The following is a 17,978-nucleotide window of genomic DNA, read 5'->3' as shown; positions in this document are numbered from 1 at the left end:
CTTTACCTTAAAACTGCCACTAGGATCAGTTTAAATAAAAATCTAAAACTAAATCGAAGCCATGCCCTCTGCCTGAGTTGTGTGTGTGGTGGAGATGTGGATCTATTCTGATCTCCTCTTCTTCTTCTGTAGTGTTTAACGGTGGCTTGCATCCTTTTTTGTTGCATTACCGCCATCCTCTGGCTCCCACCGCTTAAACTTTCCCCATCAGCCCGGTTGCCCGCAAAAATTGTATAAAGCACCTTCTTCCAAGCTTACTCGACCCCACTACACCGTAGTACACTGTTTGTCTCGCTTCCTTTCAGCCCTTGCGTTTTCATTTCCTTTGCTCTCTGTGCTGTATCTATTACAGGCGGGGATAACGTGTTGCCGTTTCTGGTGACTGGCAGTGCTCACAGAGGCCAGTTGGATGCTTCCCGATCAAGTACAGTGTGTTTCGTAGGTTGCTGTGACCTATTCTTAGTCTTGCCATTATGACTTCTTTACAGTGGCCCTGAAGTGAAAAACCCAACAGCAAATAGGAAAACACAACGACATTCACTCCTTACGGAAAGGGTAGTGCCTTTTAGCCGGTCCGGCTTTTGCCTCTCCTGGCCGGGGAGGCGCAGATCGCGGCCATGGGGCTGCCACTGGCGGAGCGGCGCGACTACGCCAACATTAAAAGGGCCGTTGTGGACAAACTGGGGCTGTCGCCAGAGGACCACCGCCGGCGATTCCGCGAGGCCAGGCTGGGACCACAGGACCGCCCGTTCGCGTACGTCCGGCTAAAAGACGCCAACACGAGGTGGCTGCAGCCGGACGGCGCTGGAGAAGTCCGAGGGGTGACGGCGCAGGTGGTGCTGCAGCAGGGGGACCGGGAGAGCCCGCCGGCGACGGTCCGACCAGAAGCTGCACCGGTAGCTGCAATGGTTGATTCCGGCTGCACGTGGTCTATGATTCACCAGAGCCTGGTTCGGCCGGGGGCATTGGTGGAGGCAGACCGGGTGAGAATACGGTGTGTGCATGGGGATGTTCACTAGTATCCTGTGGTATCAGTGGAAATTAGATGTGGTATCAGGGGAAAAAGCATAGAGTGAAGGTCGCGGTTAGCTCCCCCCATGATGCACCCCATCATATTGGGTACAGATTGGCCCGGGGTTCAATAAGGTAATGGGGGGGGGGGCTGCGGGAGTGTGTTAACTACCGACAGGGTAATGCGAGATGTGTGCTGTGCTCAGCGGTGACGCGGGGTCGTCCGACACTGCAGACGGGGAGGCGGAACACGCGGAGCCTCCTGTAGAGACTCCGCCAGCTCCTGAGTTTCGCTCCATGGAAGATTTTACACTCGAACAGTCGTGATGATACCCTACGCTCAGCCTACGACCAAGTGATACGTATTGATGGTCACCTGGTGTGCCCTGACGCAGAGCAGTCATTTCCGCACTTTTCGTTGATTAGGGACAGACTGTAGAGAGTGAGTCTTGACACTCGGACGGGGCAGGAAATAACTCAGTTGCTGTTGCCGAAAAGCCGCCGGGAAATGATTTTCCAGGCGGCTCACTATAACCCGATGGCTGGTCATATGCGATACGAAAAAATGCTAAACCGGATAATGACCCGATTATATTGGCCAGGCATCCGGGGGGACGTGCGCCGCCGGTGCAACTTTTGTTTGGCAGGACGCCGCGAGGGGTGCTGGACCTGATTAAAGAAAGCTGGGAGGAAGGTCCAAGCCCCTGCAAGAATGAGATCCAGTACGTCCTGGACCTGCGAGCAAAACTCCACACACTGGGCCGGATGTCACGAGAGAATTTGCTGCAGGCCCAGGAGCGACAACAACGGCTGTCCGAAAGAGGGGCCAGGCTGTGACGATTCACACCGGGAGAAAAGGTACTTGTATTACTTCCTTCTTCCAACTCTAAACTCCTAGCCAAGTGGCAAGGGCCCTTTGAGGTCACACGGCAGGTGGGGGATGTCGACTACAAGGTGGTGCGGTCTGACAGGGGCGGGGGTACACATACCTCCTGAACCTCCTGAAAGCCTGGCGGGGGGGGGGGGGAGTCCGTCTCTCTGGTCTCTACGTTATCGGAAAGGGAGGAGCTGGGGCCGGAGGTTCCAAATGCAGGTAATCATACCTCGCTCCCTCGAGAGGCTCATCTCTCTGAGAGCCAGAAGGCGGACGTTGCCAGGTTGCAGGAGCGGTTTGCTACTGGCAGATTCCTCTGTCGCCAGAGTCCAAGGAGAAAACGGCATTCTCCACCCCGTACGGTTTGTACCAATTTACCACACTTCCCTTCGGGTTGTTTGGGGCCCCAGCCAGGTTTCAGCGCCTCATGGATCAGGTGCTGCATCGGGACGCTGCATATTCCGCCGCCTACCTGGACGATGTAATTGTCCACAGCACCATCTGGGAGGAGCATGTGCGGCAAGTGGGCGCAGTGCTGGAGGCGATGGAACGGGCGGGGCTCACCGCCAACCCGGAGAAGTGTGCAGTTGGACGGGTGGAGGTACGGTATCTGGGGTACCACTTGGAGGGCGGGCTGGTGCGCCCTCAGGTGGACAAGACGGCAGCCATCGCGGTCGCGAACCACTCCTTCATACTCCTAACTTCTCTCTCCCCTCTATCCTGCAGAACGACACGTCGAACAGAGGGCTGGGGTTTCGTTTGGTCCCAGGAGGTGGGGGGCGTGGGGGGTGGCTGTCCGAGAGGGAGGCCAGGTACAGCACGGTGGAAAAGGAGTGCCTGGCCATCCGGTGGGCGGTCGGCTCCCTGCGCTACTACCTCCTGGGACGCTCTTTCACCCTCTGTTCGCACCACGCCCCGCTCCAATGGCTCCACAGCTTTAAAGATGCCAACGCCCGGATCACTCGGTGGTATCTCGCTCTACAGCCTTTTAATTTCAAGGTGGTCCATAGGTCGGGGGCGCAGATGGCTGTGTCGGGCGGTGGGGGTATGTGGTGGCGGGCGTGGTTTGGCTCGTCTGCAGAGGGGACGGAGAAGGGAGTGGTTCGGGGAACGGTGCCAGGAGGAGGCATAATTGGCCTCAGGTGAAATTAATCATGTTTGTGTGTGTTCTGCCTCAAGTAGGAGAGATCCGGCGACAGCGAAACTGAGCGAGGCGAGGAGGCGGCCGTGTGTTATTTGTAAATAAAGTGTGTACAATGGAACAGACCGCTGCATTCTCGTCATTCCGAGACCCCCACGTAGGACGAACCTGTCACAGGGTCCAACCTTTTACCAGCAAGGGGTAAAGGATATTTATATATATACTACTCTTACCGTGTAGATATGTGTTTTTATAAGTATATTTATATATATTTATAAGTTTTAAGTAATTATTGGTTTTCCCTCAGTCTTCTTTTACTGTAGTCCTTCAGTTTTCCTAAAATCACATGGTTTACAGGAACTCAAGTGCTTGTTTTTTTTAGTTTAACTCCTGAATCCCTGTCAAACCTTCACAAACAGGCTGAAATATAAGTAAGCCGCATTTATAAATGAGTGCTTGACAAAGCATTCAAACAATTCTTGTATATACATGTGAATGCAATGGAAAAGGGAGTTTGACACACGAATAACATATTAGCTGAATGTTATTAGTTACACACTGCGTCACTTGTGTGCATTTTGTGCTCTGTTGCAGTCTGGTCGGTCCGCCAACAGCTTTTATTTATCTTTTATTTTTATTATTGCTTATTTGTGATTGTAAGTTCTTCGTTTTTTTACAATGTCTCTGCTTGCACGTCACCTGTGCTGCTGCGATATTTCCCTGCTGCGAGACAAATGGATTATCTTATTTTTCTGATAGTAGGACAGATCAATTTCTTATAAATCACGTGACTGAGAGGAAATCACATGTAATGGGTTTTCCCCATTGTGACAAAGAGTGTCAGGGGTCAGGACTTTGACTCAGGTGCAGAGCAATAAGGCACAGAAGGTTCTTTGCAGGTTTGAAATCTTTTACTAGAAAAATAAACTAATGCAAGACAAAAAGGGTGCACAGGCAAAGGCGGAATCCACACGCTCTTTGAAGAAACAAAAAAGGAAGAGAGCCTGGCAACGAAGTAAAAACAAGTTTACCAAAAACGGCACTGGGGACTTCTAACTACAAACATACACCTCTAGGAAACACAAAAGATAACCTGACACAGACAAGTAGGGAACTGAGGCTTAAATACAGGTGGAGGTGATTGCAAACTAAACTCAGCTGTGGGGGGGAAACTAGATACAGGAAGTGCCGTGGTTACAAAAATAAAAACAGGAAGTTAATCTTCACAGTCTCTTCGAGTCGTCACAAAGAGGATATCGAGCTCTCTTACTTTCACTTACAGATTTGTTGTTGCCGGTTAAACTTTCTTTGTTTCACCTTCCTTTTGTCGTTACTCATTTGTGGATGCAGTTTCTCATTAAACCTTTCCCCACACATTATTTTATACGTTTAATCGAGTAGTGATGATGTCGTCTCTCCTTTAACTGCCACATACAATTGTCTTTCTCTGGCATATGGCGACAGAAAATAAATTATTCTAAAACCTCAAAGTGAAACGATGTGTGCAGATGCAGTCTTCAACATCTGATTTCAAACTCAAGGGTATTTGTGGTGGTAAAACGGTCCATTATCTTTTAGATTGGATATCCCTTCGAGTGTCACAGGTTTATTCTTCACAATGTGGCTTCTGATTGAAATGTAGCATCTAACAGTTTCAGTGACTATAGTGCGGTTTCCTCTTCTGCCTGTTTGCAGGTCTGCAGTCTGGGTTTGTAACTCTGCCTCGCCTCTCTCGCCTCGACAGACAGTTTCAAGATGGAGACCTCCACAATGGCTCTTTAGCAGAAAGCGGAGGCCTCAAAATGACCCGCTCAGACTCCCTCTCCTCGTCCACCGTGGACCTCGGCCCGTCCCTTATGACTGAGGTACTGAGCTTGATTGACAACCAGAGCTGCTTTCAGAAGTTCAACTCCAGACACACAGCATGTGAGGAAGAAGCTGCAGAGGAAGAGGAAGAAGACAATGACTTCTTGGTGTTTTTAGCTTCAGCTGTCATGGTATTCTCAGCCTGTAGTAAGTGGACAGAATCCAATAAAAGGTATTTATTGTGGAGCTCTAGTGGGAACATGTGAAAAATTCAGTGACGATCGCTGGTCCAATAACGTACTTGAAATGTAGCTGTTGTTATCTTGTGGCACGCTTTTACAAACTACAATCCGGCTGAGACATTAACACAATAATATGTACCCATGGTGGAGAGTGTAACAGAGTGAGGTGCTGAGGAACGAGGGCAACATTTGTGAAATGGAACCCAATGCACAGAGGGGCCAGTGCAAAACATTTGTAGAGAAATAATCACTGATCCATCATCTGACATTTAGACGCAGCAGGAGCACTCTTAATGACGACAAAACTGAATCAAAGTAGAGGCCCTCAAGGAAATTTTGGGGAGACTTAAAGACTTTTGGAATCTTCTTCTTTAAAGGAATACAGACATCATTCATAGCAGTAACAGGATCAGGTTGTGTGGTTTCACATACAAGGACTTGCCTTGTTATTGTAGTTATACTAAATCAACATAACAAATGCTGCACAGAGGTCAATGAGCATCAAAACAATTACAAAACGCCATCCAGGCTGCTGAAATGCACCCACTCAGACCAGCGCCATAGACATTTGTTAGACTATAAGTCTAAGTAGTCATATAACTGTGCCCATTCTTAGTAAAGGTTAAATTCACATTTACATCACAAGGTTAGGAACTGTAAAATGCTATCAGTACATATGGAAAACTTAACAATTAGCTTAAAGACATCTCAACGAATGTGTTATTGTTGATAAAAGGTAGTTTAAGGAAGATCTATGAAATGATAAGTAAACTGATGTAAGATGAGTTACACATTATATATAACAGCTGAGGAGACACAATGCTAATTATGATCAACTGGCCCCCTCAGTGCTGCTTCCCTCTAAGTCATATGGGTTATGAGGAAAGGAGCTCTGATACTTCCACTTTTACACTTTTTCACTTTTGTTGTTTCTGAAAAAATAACATGCATGAAGAAGATAATGATACACAGCTGTGCTCATAAACAGTTAAAGGTTTGTTGTCTCACTGTTCAGTGTAACAGTTTCTGCTTCACTAAAACATCCTGAGCTCGATATAAACATTTACACCATTTTCCTTGAAGTCACATGGTTTTATTTTTTATTACAGGTTGGGCCAGTTGGACTTTATCTTTGGTATTTCACATCACTGATTAACCATCAAACTGCCTGCAGAGCTCTCAGATTGTTATAACAAACACGTCACATCACTTTTCTTTAAAAGCAGGGGGAGGGGTTTATAAACACTATCTCTATACTTATTCAGAAAATTTCAGCCTCCGGATCTCTTACTGAATAAATAGGACATCAAATCCACACCTTACCTACTTAAAGGTAAGACGACACGAACAACAGTTTATACAAGTGTATTGTGTTTTTGTGTACACTTCTAAAGAGCTCATGGGTTTTATAAAAGACGTTGGGCCTCATTCACCAACAGTTAAATATTGTTTTAGTATTGTTTTTATTATTTTTAAAGTGTATTTTGGGCTTTTAAAAATAGAAAAAATACCACGGCAATACTTACTCACTAACTGATGAGTTAGAGCAAATAATGCATTTTTTTGTGTAGTTAATTTATGTTGTAGCTCCTGACGCTACTAAATATAATATATACATTATAACTTAGTTTTATGTTTTTACTGCTTTATTTCGAAAAGAGAGGTGAAACTGACAGAGAATTTTCTATGCAGCACGTGTAATAATATGAACACACATTGCTCCTGCATTTGGTGTGATTATATTATGACTATATTAAGTTATTGTAATATTTTGTCAAAGTTGGTTGTAATTACAGAGTATTAAAAAGGATTTACAATCTAAACATTTGATTTATCTCACATGAATCCCCTTTTGCTTTCTTTACATTAACTTCCCATCAAGTTTTGAATCCAGTTCATGATGCGATCAGTACACCTTGTACATTTAACAATTAGCTTAAATACATCTAAACCTGTTTTATCGTTGATGAAAGGTAGTTTAAGGAAGATCTATGAAATGATAAGTAAACTGATGTAAGGTGACACATTATATATAAGAGGTGAGAAGAAACAAGGCTTAGATCAACTGGCCCACCCATCGCTGTTTCCTTCTAAGTCACGTGAGTTAGAGGAAATGAACTCTCGTACTTACACTTTCACTTTTGTTGTTTCCAAAAAAAAAACAGTTAAAGGTTTTGTTGTCTCATTGTTCAGTGTAACAGTAGTTTCCTTGAATTTACGTGGTTTTATTGTTTATTACAGGCCAGTTGGTGTTTATCTTTGGTATTTCACTTCACTGATTAACTATCAAACTGCGTGCAGAGCTCTCAGATTCACGTTGTTTTAGAGCAGACGGGAGGGGCTTGTGAGGGAAAGATAGAGCTCAGCCTCCGGATCTCTTTCTGAATAAAGAGGACCTGCACACTGACATCACATCCATACTTCCTCAGACCGCGCAAAGGTAAGACGACACGAACAATAGTTTATACAAGTGTATTGTGTTTTTGTGTACACTTCTAAAGAGCTCATGGGTTTTATAAAAGACGTTGGGCCTCATTCACCAACAGTTAAATATTGTTTTACTATTATTTTTATTATTTTTGATGTATTTTGGCTTTTAAAAATAGAAAAAATTCCACGCCAACACTTATCAAAACTGATGAGTTACAGCATAAACGCATTTTTGTGTAGTTAATTCATGTTTAATTTTAGTAGCTCCGGACCCTACCTAATATAACATATACATTATGACTCAGATTTATGTTTTTACTGCTTTATTTCTAAAAAGAGAAGTGAGAGAGACCGAGAATTTGCTATGCAGCACGTATAATAATATGAACACACATTGCTCCTGCATTTGGCATGATACTATAAAAGCATTGTAAGATTTTGTCAAAGTTGGTTGTACTTACTGAGTTGTTGTTGGAAAATTGATTCAAGTTAACAAAGAACGTTTGCAGCTGCTTCTATAAAAAAATGATTTAGAATCTAAACATTTGATTTCTTTACATTAACTTCCCATCAAGTTCTGAATCCAGTTCATGATGCTTTTAGTCATGTTTAGAGCGTTGCATGGCCAGGCGCCATTTATGTATCGTTGCATGTATTCATTGCTGACAGGGTTCGCTATTGATATTGTGACCCGTGAGTCTCATTGCAGTTTTCCTCTAAGTCACATGCTTTGTTATGAAAAAGCTCTAGAGATAGAGATGTCCTGTCCAATACACATGAAACCACATGGCCAATACACATGAAACTTTATAATGTAGTACCGGGTTCTGTTGCAGGTGTTCAGGGTTGGCAGTTGTCTGTGTTGAGTTAATTTAGTTTTATCAATATTATGTTGTCAGTTTTCACAGAAATCCTGTGTCAGACGTATCCTACTTTCAGTTTTTGTCATCAAAGGTTTAAAAGAACTCTTCAGCTAAACACATCAGGCCTAATATGTGAAGAGGTATTTGTAAAGGACAGAGCTACTAATCATGTTGAGATATTTGTGTCAATTAAAAACATTTTTCACAAGGCAGCACATCTACAAGGACCAAATTCAGAATCAAAATTCAGTCAGGATCACTTATGAATCTCTATGCACAGATTCCTTCGATGGCTTGTGATTGGCTCTGGTTAAAACATTTATTTTACTGGAAACATTGAATTATTCCTTTTCAAAGAAAATACATGGTCCTCCAGCTTGGATGGTGATGCTGAGAGATACTAGAATAGTTTATTATAGTATATTTCTAACTGACTTTGTCTTACAACCCTATGAAGCATGAAGAACCGCTAAGATGGAGGAGGAATGCAGTGACAATAAAGTAGCTAAAACAGAGTCTGAAGCCAAATCGGTGTTATTATTTGGGACAGATGAAAAAGTTACTGTAATTCAATGGTTTTTAAAATAAACTTAACTCAACAATGTATTTTTATTTGACGATATGTATTCTACTATTCCAATATGATCCTGCAGTGGAGGAGTTAGAGTGCAGCTGAAAACAAGGTGAAAGAAAGTCACTTCATCTTCATCAGTTATCATCACTATACAACTTTATTGGTTCTTAAACAGTAATCCCATTTTTACCTGCAACCAGCAGCTCTGTAGCTCACTCTGTCTTAGAAATGTTATTGAGGCAATAATTTGCCATGGATGTGTGTTTGTTTGTATGTATGTGCCTGTTTGTGTGTGTATGAAGGTGCGTGCTTGTGAACATGCCAAACAAGGGGTGTGGTAAGGAGACTGCTGGATTAGAAGAGGATTCACATCTTCTAAATTCACTTGTTTGTCATCACTTGTTTGTCATAGAGACTTGTGCGAGGCTCCGTTGACCTCTGGACCTTTCTCATTAGTGAGGTTTTCTCCGCCACCACGTCAACTTTGCCCCTTTTATAACTTAGAGTTTGGCCCAATGCCCCCATAAGGCCTTAAGCCCTGAATCATCAGGGACTCACTGTCACCTGGTTGATTCTGATCTCATTTGAAAAAAAATGTGACCTGAAAGTTTAAGTTTTGGTTTTGAACATTTCAGATCGTTTTTTTTCACATTCAGACTTTTGGCCCAGATGTGGCGTAGGGGGCGGGGCATCAACTGAGATGGGCGTGTAAAAATGAGTTACAGCTTAACAAATAACGGAAATAATCAGACAAATGTCCAACATCTCTGAGAGCTTCAACAGTGACCAAAGAGGGTTTCTTTAAATCTGAGTCTATATAAATAAAATAAAACATATATTATGTCTATTTGGTGTTGAACGATCAATCTTGGAATGTTTGAGTGACCCAAGACCAATAGTTCTTTGCTTGATTCTGCGATATGCTTTCTGTTGCTTTGCCCTGCTGTAGGCGAGCTGGAGGAGAATGCAGCAAAATAAAAGGTAAATGTGAGATTTTTTGTTTCACACGCGGTGTGTATTTATTAATGATACCTCTCTTAAGTCAAGTTATTGGTAAGGATTGGAGTTGGGTGCTTTTGTAGTTTATATTTAAACACTCTATAAACCCCCTCTCCCCCCATTATTTGTGTTCTCAGTGTGACCCAGTGAAAACACCGGCTGATATTGAAATGAACTCTGACATCAAGTCTGGACAATCTGTTGCTAATGAGAAAGGTACTACCTAATGATAAGTACAATACCTGGAAAAAGTAGTTGCTCACAGTGAACATTACCAATATAAAGAAATACACATTAGTTCAACAGCACATTTCTTGTATTATTCTTGATTGCTTTATAATACAGTCTGTTACTCTACACCAGGTACCTTTTGATATGGATACGAACGGAGACATGGAAATGGTAAGAAACTGAAAATTAATCTTTATGACGTTACTACACAATGTGGTTATATTTTTTTACATACAATTTCGACTTATTCCAGAAGTCAGAAGACGGGATCAAGAGGAAGAAACAATATCAAACACTGCTTAGCAGACTTCGCCTTGAAGAAAAAATGGTTAATTCCCTGTAATTAGGTCCACCTATAAAACAGGATGTTGATGTATCTGAGAAAGATGTGGCTTATACATTTCTCCAGAGGTTGATGATGTTAGACTACAGAGCCAGATATATTACAACAAAAAAAGAAAATACAGAGTTAAGCCATTCCGACCCTTTGGAAAATATATTCACTGATGATACTGAGGATGATGACTTGGATGACTGTTTCAGCACCAATGATGACTTTGATCGATCTAATCTCAAGACTCACGTGCATCCAATGGATGTTCAGATGGCAGTGTTTCACTGCTCAGACAGCTTTTTTAAGCAGAACATGATAACAAAGCTCTCCCAGTGTCAGTATGCCTTACCTTTGCTTGTTCCTGACCCAGTAACAATGGATATTGAATGTCCTCTGTGGACATTCAGACAAATAACAAAAACATGGAAGATATCAGAGATGAAAGATGACTCAAACGTGGTCACCATGAAGAGTATGTCCATCTGCAAAGCTGAGACACCCATGGTCTCATTCCTCCGCTTGGGTTCACCATCTGTGTCTAAATCTCAGCTGATGAACACTTTGATCAACGATCGTCACAACACCTTCTTCCACAGAAACTGCCCAGGTAGCACCAAGTCTCGCCACCTGATGGATGGTGTTGCAGAGATTGCCTGGTACTGCCCCGCTGGGAAACCTAACGATGCCTTCACTGACTGCATCGCCTTCTGTAATCTTCATGGTGACGCTCTGTCGTTTGAAAAACAGAGTGAAATACTGACTGACAAATCTTCAGTCAATGTGGTACTTGTACCAACTCTGGAAAAAAATGATAAAAGTAGTGCAGTGATCTCGGCCCTTTACAAGTGTGCAAAACCTCTCATTTGTCTCATTGCTGATAGCGATGGTGGTGCTGTGGAGATGAGAAAGGGAAAATACAAAATGGGTTTGAACAACAGAAGCCAGTCAGAAATTTCTGAAGAACTGAGAGAAACTATTGGGAAGATTATGTCTGGATCTCATTCACTCTTTCAGCTTGAGTCCATGAATAAAGTTTGTGGAATCAAAGTGGATGAAGACGACACAGTCTGCCAAAAAGGGAAATCTGCAGCAATGAAAATTGTGCAATTGCTTCAGGGGATAGAAGTTTCAAATATCAAAGATACATATCTCCCTTGTCAAGGTCAACTGTGGAAGGAATGGAGCAAAATCCACAAAAAACTGTATCGCCTCAAAGGAAACATTGAGTACGATAAAGTTCAAAAGGAACAGAAACTGATGGAAAAACGACGAGAACAAGTCAATGTTTCCTGCAGTGAACCAATGAAAATGTTCATTGAAAGCCTCTCAACTTTGTCGGGAAATGAAAAAGAGTATTTCTTGAAATGGACTCAGATCTTAATAGATGCCCTCTCCACAGACAACCTCTCTTCAATTCTCCAAACCTATGATACAAAGTGGGCTGAGGTCTTGGCCTTGAAGAAGAGGCATGACAAGACTGAACTTCTGAAAACAAAGCAAACTGAGCTTAATAAAATATCAACAAAACTACAGTCAGCAACGTTTGGCTTGGAGCACATCTTCAGAGAAATGGGACAGATCTATGAAGCCCATGAATCTCTGCAGAAACCCACAAAGAGTGGACCGACTGACTGGTCTAAATACCCTGAGCTGGCTGCAGAGCTGATGGTATCAGGACACCCAATGGAGCTGATGGATGGTGATGCAGGTCATGTACCTCTAACATGGATCTCTGGTCTTTTAGAGGAAGTCATCATGAAACTGGGCGACAAGAGGGTCTTTGTTCTGTCAGTGTTAGGCATACAAAGCAGTGGAAAATCAACAATGCTGAATGCCATGTTTGGGTTACAGTTTGCAGTGAGTGCTGGCAGGTGCACCAAGGGTGCCTTCATGCAGCTGGTCGAAGTGTCCAAGGAGATGAAGAAAGACTTTGAGTTTGACTACGTACTAGTGGTGGACACTGAAGGACTGCGTGCTCTTGAGTTGGAAGGTAATGCCACTCTTCATCACGACAATGAACTGGCAACATTTGTTGTTGGTCTGGGTAACATGACACTGATCAACATCTTTGGAGAGAATCCTGCTGATATGCAAGATGTTCTGCAGATTGTTGTTCAGGATTTCATGAGGATGAAGAAGATTAAACTTTCTCCAAGTTGTGTGTTTGTTCATCAGAATGTTACAGATATTGGTGCTGCAGAGAAAAACATGGATGGAAAGAGACGGCTGCAAGAAAAACTGGACGACATGGCCAAACTAGCAGCCAAAGAAGAGGGTTGTGATGCAGAGTTCTTCAGTGACGTCATTGCATTTGATGTGCAGAAAGATGTGAAATACTTTGCCCAGCTTTGGGAGGGAAGTCCACCTATGGCTCCTCCGAATCCAGGTTATAGTGAGAGTGTCCAAGAGCTGAAGACCATCATCCTCTCCAAAGCTAAAGAGTGTGCTGGGATCACTCTCTCTGAGTTCAGAAGCAAAATCCAGGACCTGTGGAAAGCCCTGATGAACGAGCAGTTTGTTTTCAGCTTCAAAAACACACTTGAAATTGCAGTGTACAGAAAGCTTGAGGTTGAGTATGAGAACTGGACCTGGAAACTGAGAAGCAACATGCTGACCATTGACAACGAGCTTCATACAAAAATTCAAAATAGAAAACTTGACACGGTTGAACTCACTTACCTTCATCAAGAAGTGAACAAAACTTATGAAGAAATCAAAAAAGAAATGAGAAAATACTTTGATGATGACAGAGACAAAGACATGTTGGTTCAGTGGCGAGGTCGATTTGAAGAGAAAATCAAAGAGTTTCGTGATGAACTAGTGAAAGGAGTGAAAAGAAAACTGGATGAAGTCATCCAGCAGAAAAAGGCTTGTTAAAAGCTTGATGACAAGAAGACAGAGTTTGAGAACAACCTGCTACAAAAAAGCAAAGAACTCGCTCATAAGTTGAAGGACAAGGAAAAAAATAAACAGGAACTTAAAAAGCAGTTCAACTCTGTCTGGAGTGGCTTAGTTACACAACTAACTGCAGATACAAAACCTATTGAGGACATCAACTATGATGAAGATCAGTCAACTGTCCTTCAGAACCTTGGTTTTGAATGGTCTCTTGTTAATGACTGCAAAATGAGTGGCAAGTACAAAACAATGTCACATGCTGGTGATTTAGGTCATTATGTCTCCCTCACTACAAAAATAAAAAAATTCTTCATGGGGCCTTTTCAGGATGAAGAACAGCCACTGATCAAAACCCTGATTGATGATGTTGAAAAACAGACCATAAACAAAATGAAGCAAAGACCTGTTGCTTCAACCGGCTACAGTTTAACTTACCTGCAAGAAGCTGCCAACACTGTAAAACAAAAAGTGACTGACTTTGAATCAAAGAAGAAATATGCTCTAAAGAAGGAGTTCACAGTTGATCTCTTGCTGTATATATTTCACAGAGCATGGACATGGATTTCAGAATCCCACAAGGAATTCAAAATGAACAATGATGCACAGTCTTATGTAGACAGCAAGAAAATGCAATATTACAGAGTTTTCCTAAAGTTCTGCAAAGGAAGCTCATCTGCTGTTGTGCTTGGAGAACAAATCTGTGATAAGCTGAAGAGTTCTACTGTTGAGGCCGTTTGTTGGAGAACTTGGAGAAACATGTGTTGAAGACACTTGCTGAGAAAGAGGACTTCAATAGTTTTATTGCCTACATTTAACAGCCGAGGAACCAAACAGAGACGTATATAAGACAAGAAGTACAGAAATACTCCACAAAAGAGGGAAAAGAGACGGGCATGAAAATACTCAGGAAAAATTTGGACGACATCAAAAATCTGGTGTGTCACGCTTTACATGATGCAACAGAGAAAGTGAAAACCGGCAGAGGAGATGCAGACACGTGGATGGAGGAATTTTCCAGTTTGCTACAAGCTAAGCTAACATTCAACACCATCTGCTGTAAAAACTTCAGTGACTTGAACAGTTTTGACTTTCTCAAAGAAGAGATAGAGAAAGGTCTTGAATCCATCGTAAAGGAGCTGAGAAGCCTCTCACTGGATGAAATGAAGAAATTCAGAATGAAGCCTGATCAAATCCTCATTGATCAGCTTTGTAACTGCTGCTGGGTAAAGTGTCCATTCTGTGCAGCTGTTTGTACCAACACACTCAAAGATCACAGTCCTGACAAACATAAAGTCACTTTCCATCGCCCTGCTGGGATTACAGGATTTCACTGGAAAGGCATAAAGGACCTGGACATTGATTTCTGCACAACATCTGTTGCTAGTGATAGAGGTTTCATTCCCAGTCATTCAGAAGTCAGCATTCCTTATAAAAGATATCAAACAGCTGGAATGAAATATGCTTCATGGATGATTATTCCCGATGAGTCTAAACTGACATACTGGAAATGGTTTGTCTGCACATTTCAAAAGGAACTGGAGGACCACTACAACATGAGGTTCCAGGGCAGAGGAGAAAATCCCAGACAGTGGCGTTATTACAGTAAACAAGAAGCTATTGAGAGTCTGGAGGAAATGTAGAACAAGTCAGAAAAAGAACAAAACTCCACCCTAGTAACAAAAGACTGAAGTGTCTTATTTGTCTAAATTGGGATTTAATTGAAGGTTTTCATTAATAGCAATAATGAGAGTCTTTCCAAAATGAATGAAGTGGCACCTGTTTATAATTTAATCATTAATATTTAAATTAGTATACACTTACAAAGTCAGTTGCTGAATAATATTATCAATATAATATTAGCTACAGATTAAACGTCTGCATATTTACAAATTACGTGTTTGTTTGTAATACAAGGATGCAGATGCACCAGAATGAATGAGAACTCATTGTTTTTTACTTTATTTTACAAGATAATATTGTTGTATTTATTGTTTTAAAGCTGTTTATTGAGAGAAAAAATGTTTAAACCATGAATAAAGGTGTTATCGAAAAGACATGACATGAAACTGTGCTGAGGTATTTGCTTTTGTAAAGATGTTGATCACTGTGTAAAACTGTATATGGCGGATATATGTCATTCATAGAAAGATTTGCATCTTTAATCCCTTACGATGTATTATTGTGTTGTGAAGGGTTTTTGTGCTGAAAATAAGAAATGGCAACCATTAGTGGATTTAATTCTTAACATAATACAGGTCTCATTAAAAGCATCGTGACAGGAAACACTTGTTTTGATAAAAGTTGGACAATGCATTTGTCTGCAGTAGATAAGATAAATATATAAAAAAAAGAACTACAATAACTGATAGGTTAGAAATTGATTCAATCAATTATTAATCGTCAGTTGACATAATGTGTAAAAAGTGTATTTTTATGCAAATATTTTGCTCTTCCTATTTTGTTTTATTTTGTGTGTAATTTATGAAACATGTTTTTTCTTACTTATTACTACTTTTCATGTTGGATTTGGTTTTGTTTTTTGCTTAAATCAAGGGTGTCAAAACGTTTTTCCCTGAGGGCCACATACAGAAAATGTGAGGTACACTGCCTCACTTCTAATGCACTAATATTGCCAAAATCAATCAAATGCAGGTATTTTATGTTTGATAATTAAACATGTTTGAAGAAAAAAAGCCTCCATCCTTTTATTTTTTAGGAAAGGGGTTGGCAGGTCATTCTCTCATTGAGCTTCAGATTGGTTCTCAGGGTGCTGATACCCCTTCATTGTCCTGCATGAAGGGAGACACAAGAAGAGAAATAGGGGATGTGGATATTTCAAGCTTATTACACAAATAAATGATTGGTCAGTAGTAAGTGTGGTGGTTGAGACGTGAAGGACGTCACGGAGATGCTGTCGGCCATTCTGGTTCTCAATCTGCTTTTGTACAGCATTAACCCATTTTAGCAGAGAGCTTGGCATTTGGAAATGCGCATTTGATTTCGGTCAGCGTGGGGAAGTGCGCTACGTTGAAGTTTCGCAGTTGTTTATGTTTATTAAGGACCCCCATTAGTTTACACCGTAAGTGAAGACTTTTCTTCCTGGGATCCAGGAAAAAACATTACAATAAAAATCATACAAAGCTTTCGAGCATGATCAATGTTGCTGAACAAAAACACAGACTTAGAGAACAACATTTACAGGAAGAGATACAAAAACAAAACAAAAAGAAAAACAGAGTTAAAAATAACATTTTTGTTTTTCTGAAAATTCCTACTCTAATTTCCTTTCTGATCATTGCTGCCTTAAGTTTCCTTTTGAAATCCCATTTACTTCTTTTTAGAGTCAAATATGACGGGAGCACATTCCAGTATGCAATAGCTCTGAGGATTACTGTTTTCTTAAGTGCATTGGTTCTGGGTAGAGGAAAAGTAAAGTGACCACTTAGTGCCTGTCTAGTATTATAACCCTGTCTCTCATTTGCATGTGATAGCTGTAAAGACAAACTGACACACATTATTTAAAAACAGCATAAGGCTGCATGCCAGTCTTTCATCCCCCCTCATCCATGACAGCCTGACAGTCATCCACACTACTCCTGACCGAGCAGTGACGTGCCGCTCTGTTCTGAGCAAGCTGAAGTTTACTAAGTTCTTGCTTTAATGCACTAGACCAGATAACAGGACAGTATCCCAGATTTGACAGAACTATAGATTGTAGGACTAGTCTAATTGTTGTGTTAGTTAGCAGATGAGCACTCCTTCTAATGGCATAGATACCATTAATCATTCCCACCACTACCTTATTAATCTGAGTGGACCATGAGTATTTGGTTGATAATGACACCCAGCAGTTTGACTCTTTAACCTGTTCTGAAGTAGCATCCTTTAAAAAGAGGCTTCATTTCTGATCTGTCCTGAGAGCATATTTAGAACCTATTACCATGCATTTAGTTTTTAAAACATTGAACTTCAGCTTATTTTCCATGATCCATTCAGAAACCAGCTTTAACTTAGTTGAAGCACCTTATTCATTTAATTTTGCTATTATATTTCTCAGTGAGTGGTAAGGTTGCCAATCTGCTACATTACCTGACATAAGATCTTTTCAGTAGGTCACTTTCTCTTATCAAGTTTCTCAATTCCTCATCCAGCCAAGGTGCTTTGAGTGATCTAACAGTGAACTTCTTAATTGGAGCGTGCTTATCACACACTGCATAAAATAAATTCATAAATTAGTCCAGTGCAGCTGTCACGGAGGGAGCTCTTGAGGAGGACTCGGACGCAGAATAGGGTTTCAGCTGAAGCTTTTATTTCATAACAAAAAACACAGGGAAATCCCTGGGAACCAAAAAACAACAAATAACAAAACAACCAATCACAAAAAAAGGCTCTGGAATAAATTGAGGAGCTGAGGAGCAATCAACAGCATAAGGAGTCTCTAACGTGGCTCGGGACAAACAAAACTTTGACTTGGGCTCAATTCCATCACGAGGCGGGCGAGCGAGGCGAAAAGAAAATGACACACTGGCGCAGCACAAGGGGAGACGCAGACTATAAGTACACATGAGGGAAGTG

General features: G+C 41.6%; 3 protein-coding genes across 6 annotated transcripts; all 3 read left to right on the top strand.

Moving 5' to 3' along the window:
• Positions 1 to 122: 122 nt before the first annotated feature.
• LOC144384620 (uncharacterized) lies at positions 123 to 6,147 on the top strand. 4 transcript variants are annotated; one of them, XM_078084651.1, is made up of 4 exons: positions 123 to 983; positions 1,659 to 1,869; positions 3,068 to 3,227; positions 4,771 to 6,147. In XM_078084651.1, the coding sequence occupies exons 1-2, from the start codon at positions 618 to 620 to the stop codon at positions 1,686 to 1,688; spliced, it is 396 nt and encodes a 131-aa protein (XP_077940777.1). In that variant the 5' UTR covers positions 123 to 617; the 3' UTR covers positions 1,689 to 1,869; positions 3,068 to 3,227; positions 4,771 to 6,147. The 4 variants fall into 4 exon arrangements, with proteins under 4 accessions (XP_077940777.1, XP_077940776.1, XP_077940775.1 ...); XM_078084650.1 differs by lacking the exon at positions 1,659 to 1,869; XM_078084649.1 differs by lacking the exon at positions 1,659 to 1,869 and having other exon boundaries at positions 4,722 to 6,147.
• Positions 6,148 to 7,217: 1,070 nt separating this feature from the next.
• Positions 7,218 to 16,096, top strand: LOC120827665 (interferon-induced very large GTPase 1-like). Its single transcript, XM_040190732.2, has 5 exons — positions 7,218 to 7,514; positions 9,891 to 9,922; positions 10,078 to 10,156; positions 10,304 to 10,342; positions 10,425 to 16,096. Exon 5 carries the CDS (start codon positions 10,587 to 10,589, stop codon positions 13,380 to 13,382), a length of 2,796 nt encoding a protein of 931 aa, XP_040046666.2. The 5' UTR covers positions 7,218 to 7,514; positions 9,891 to 9,922; positions 10,078 to 10,156; positions 10,304 to 10,342; positions 10,425 to 10,586; the 3' UTR covers positions 13,383 to 16,096.
• Positions 14,297 to 15,459, top strand: LOC144384621 (interferon-induced very large GTPase 1-like). The gene has a single exon (XM_078084652.1). The coding sequence runs from the start codon at positions 14,297 to 14,299 to the stop codon at positions 15,041 to 15,043; it is 747 nt and encodes a 248-aa protein (XP_077940778.1). The 3' UTR covers positions 15,044 to 15,459.
• Positions 16,097 to 17,978: the final 1,882 nt, after the last annotated feature.

This window comes from Gasterosteus aculeatus, chromosome 11, assembly GCF_964276395.1.
Source record: "Gasterosteus aculeatus chromosome 11, fGasAcu3.hap1.1, whole genome shotgun sequence".
Taxonomy (NCBI): Eukaryota; Metazoa; Chordata; class Actinopteri; order Perciformes; family Gasterosteidae; genus Gasterosteus; species Gasterosteus aculeatus.
This window is presented reverse-complemented; position numbering and strand designations above follow the sequence as displayed.

Excerpts from the sequence above, each read along its gene's own strand:
- LOC144384620 (XM_078084648.1), top strand. The coding sequence starts at position 1,952 with ATGTCGACTACAAGGTGGTGCGGTCTGACAGGGGCGGGGGTACACATA.
- LOC120827665 (XM_040190732.2), top strand. The coding sequence starts at position 10,587 with ATGATGTTAGACTACAGAGCCAGATATATTACAACAAAAAAAGAAAAT.
- LOC144384621 (XM_078084652.1), top strand. The coding sequence starts at position 14,297 with ATGAAAATACTCAGGAAAAATTTGGACGACATCAAAAATCTGGTGTGT.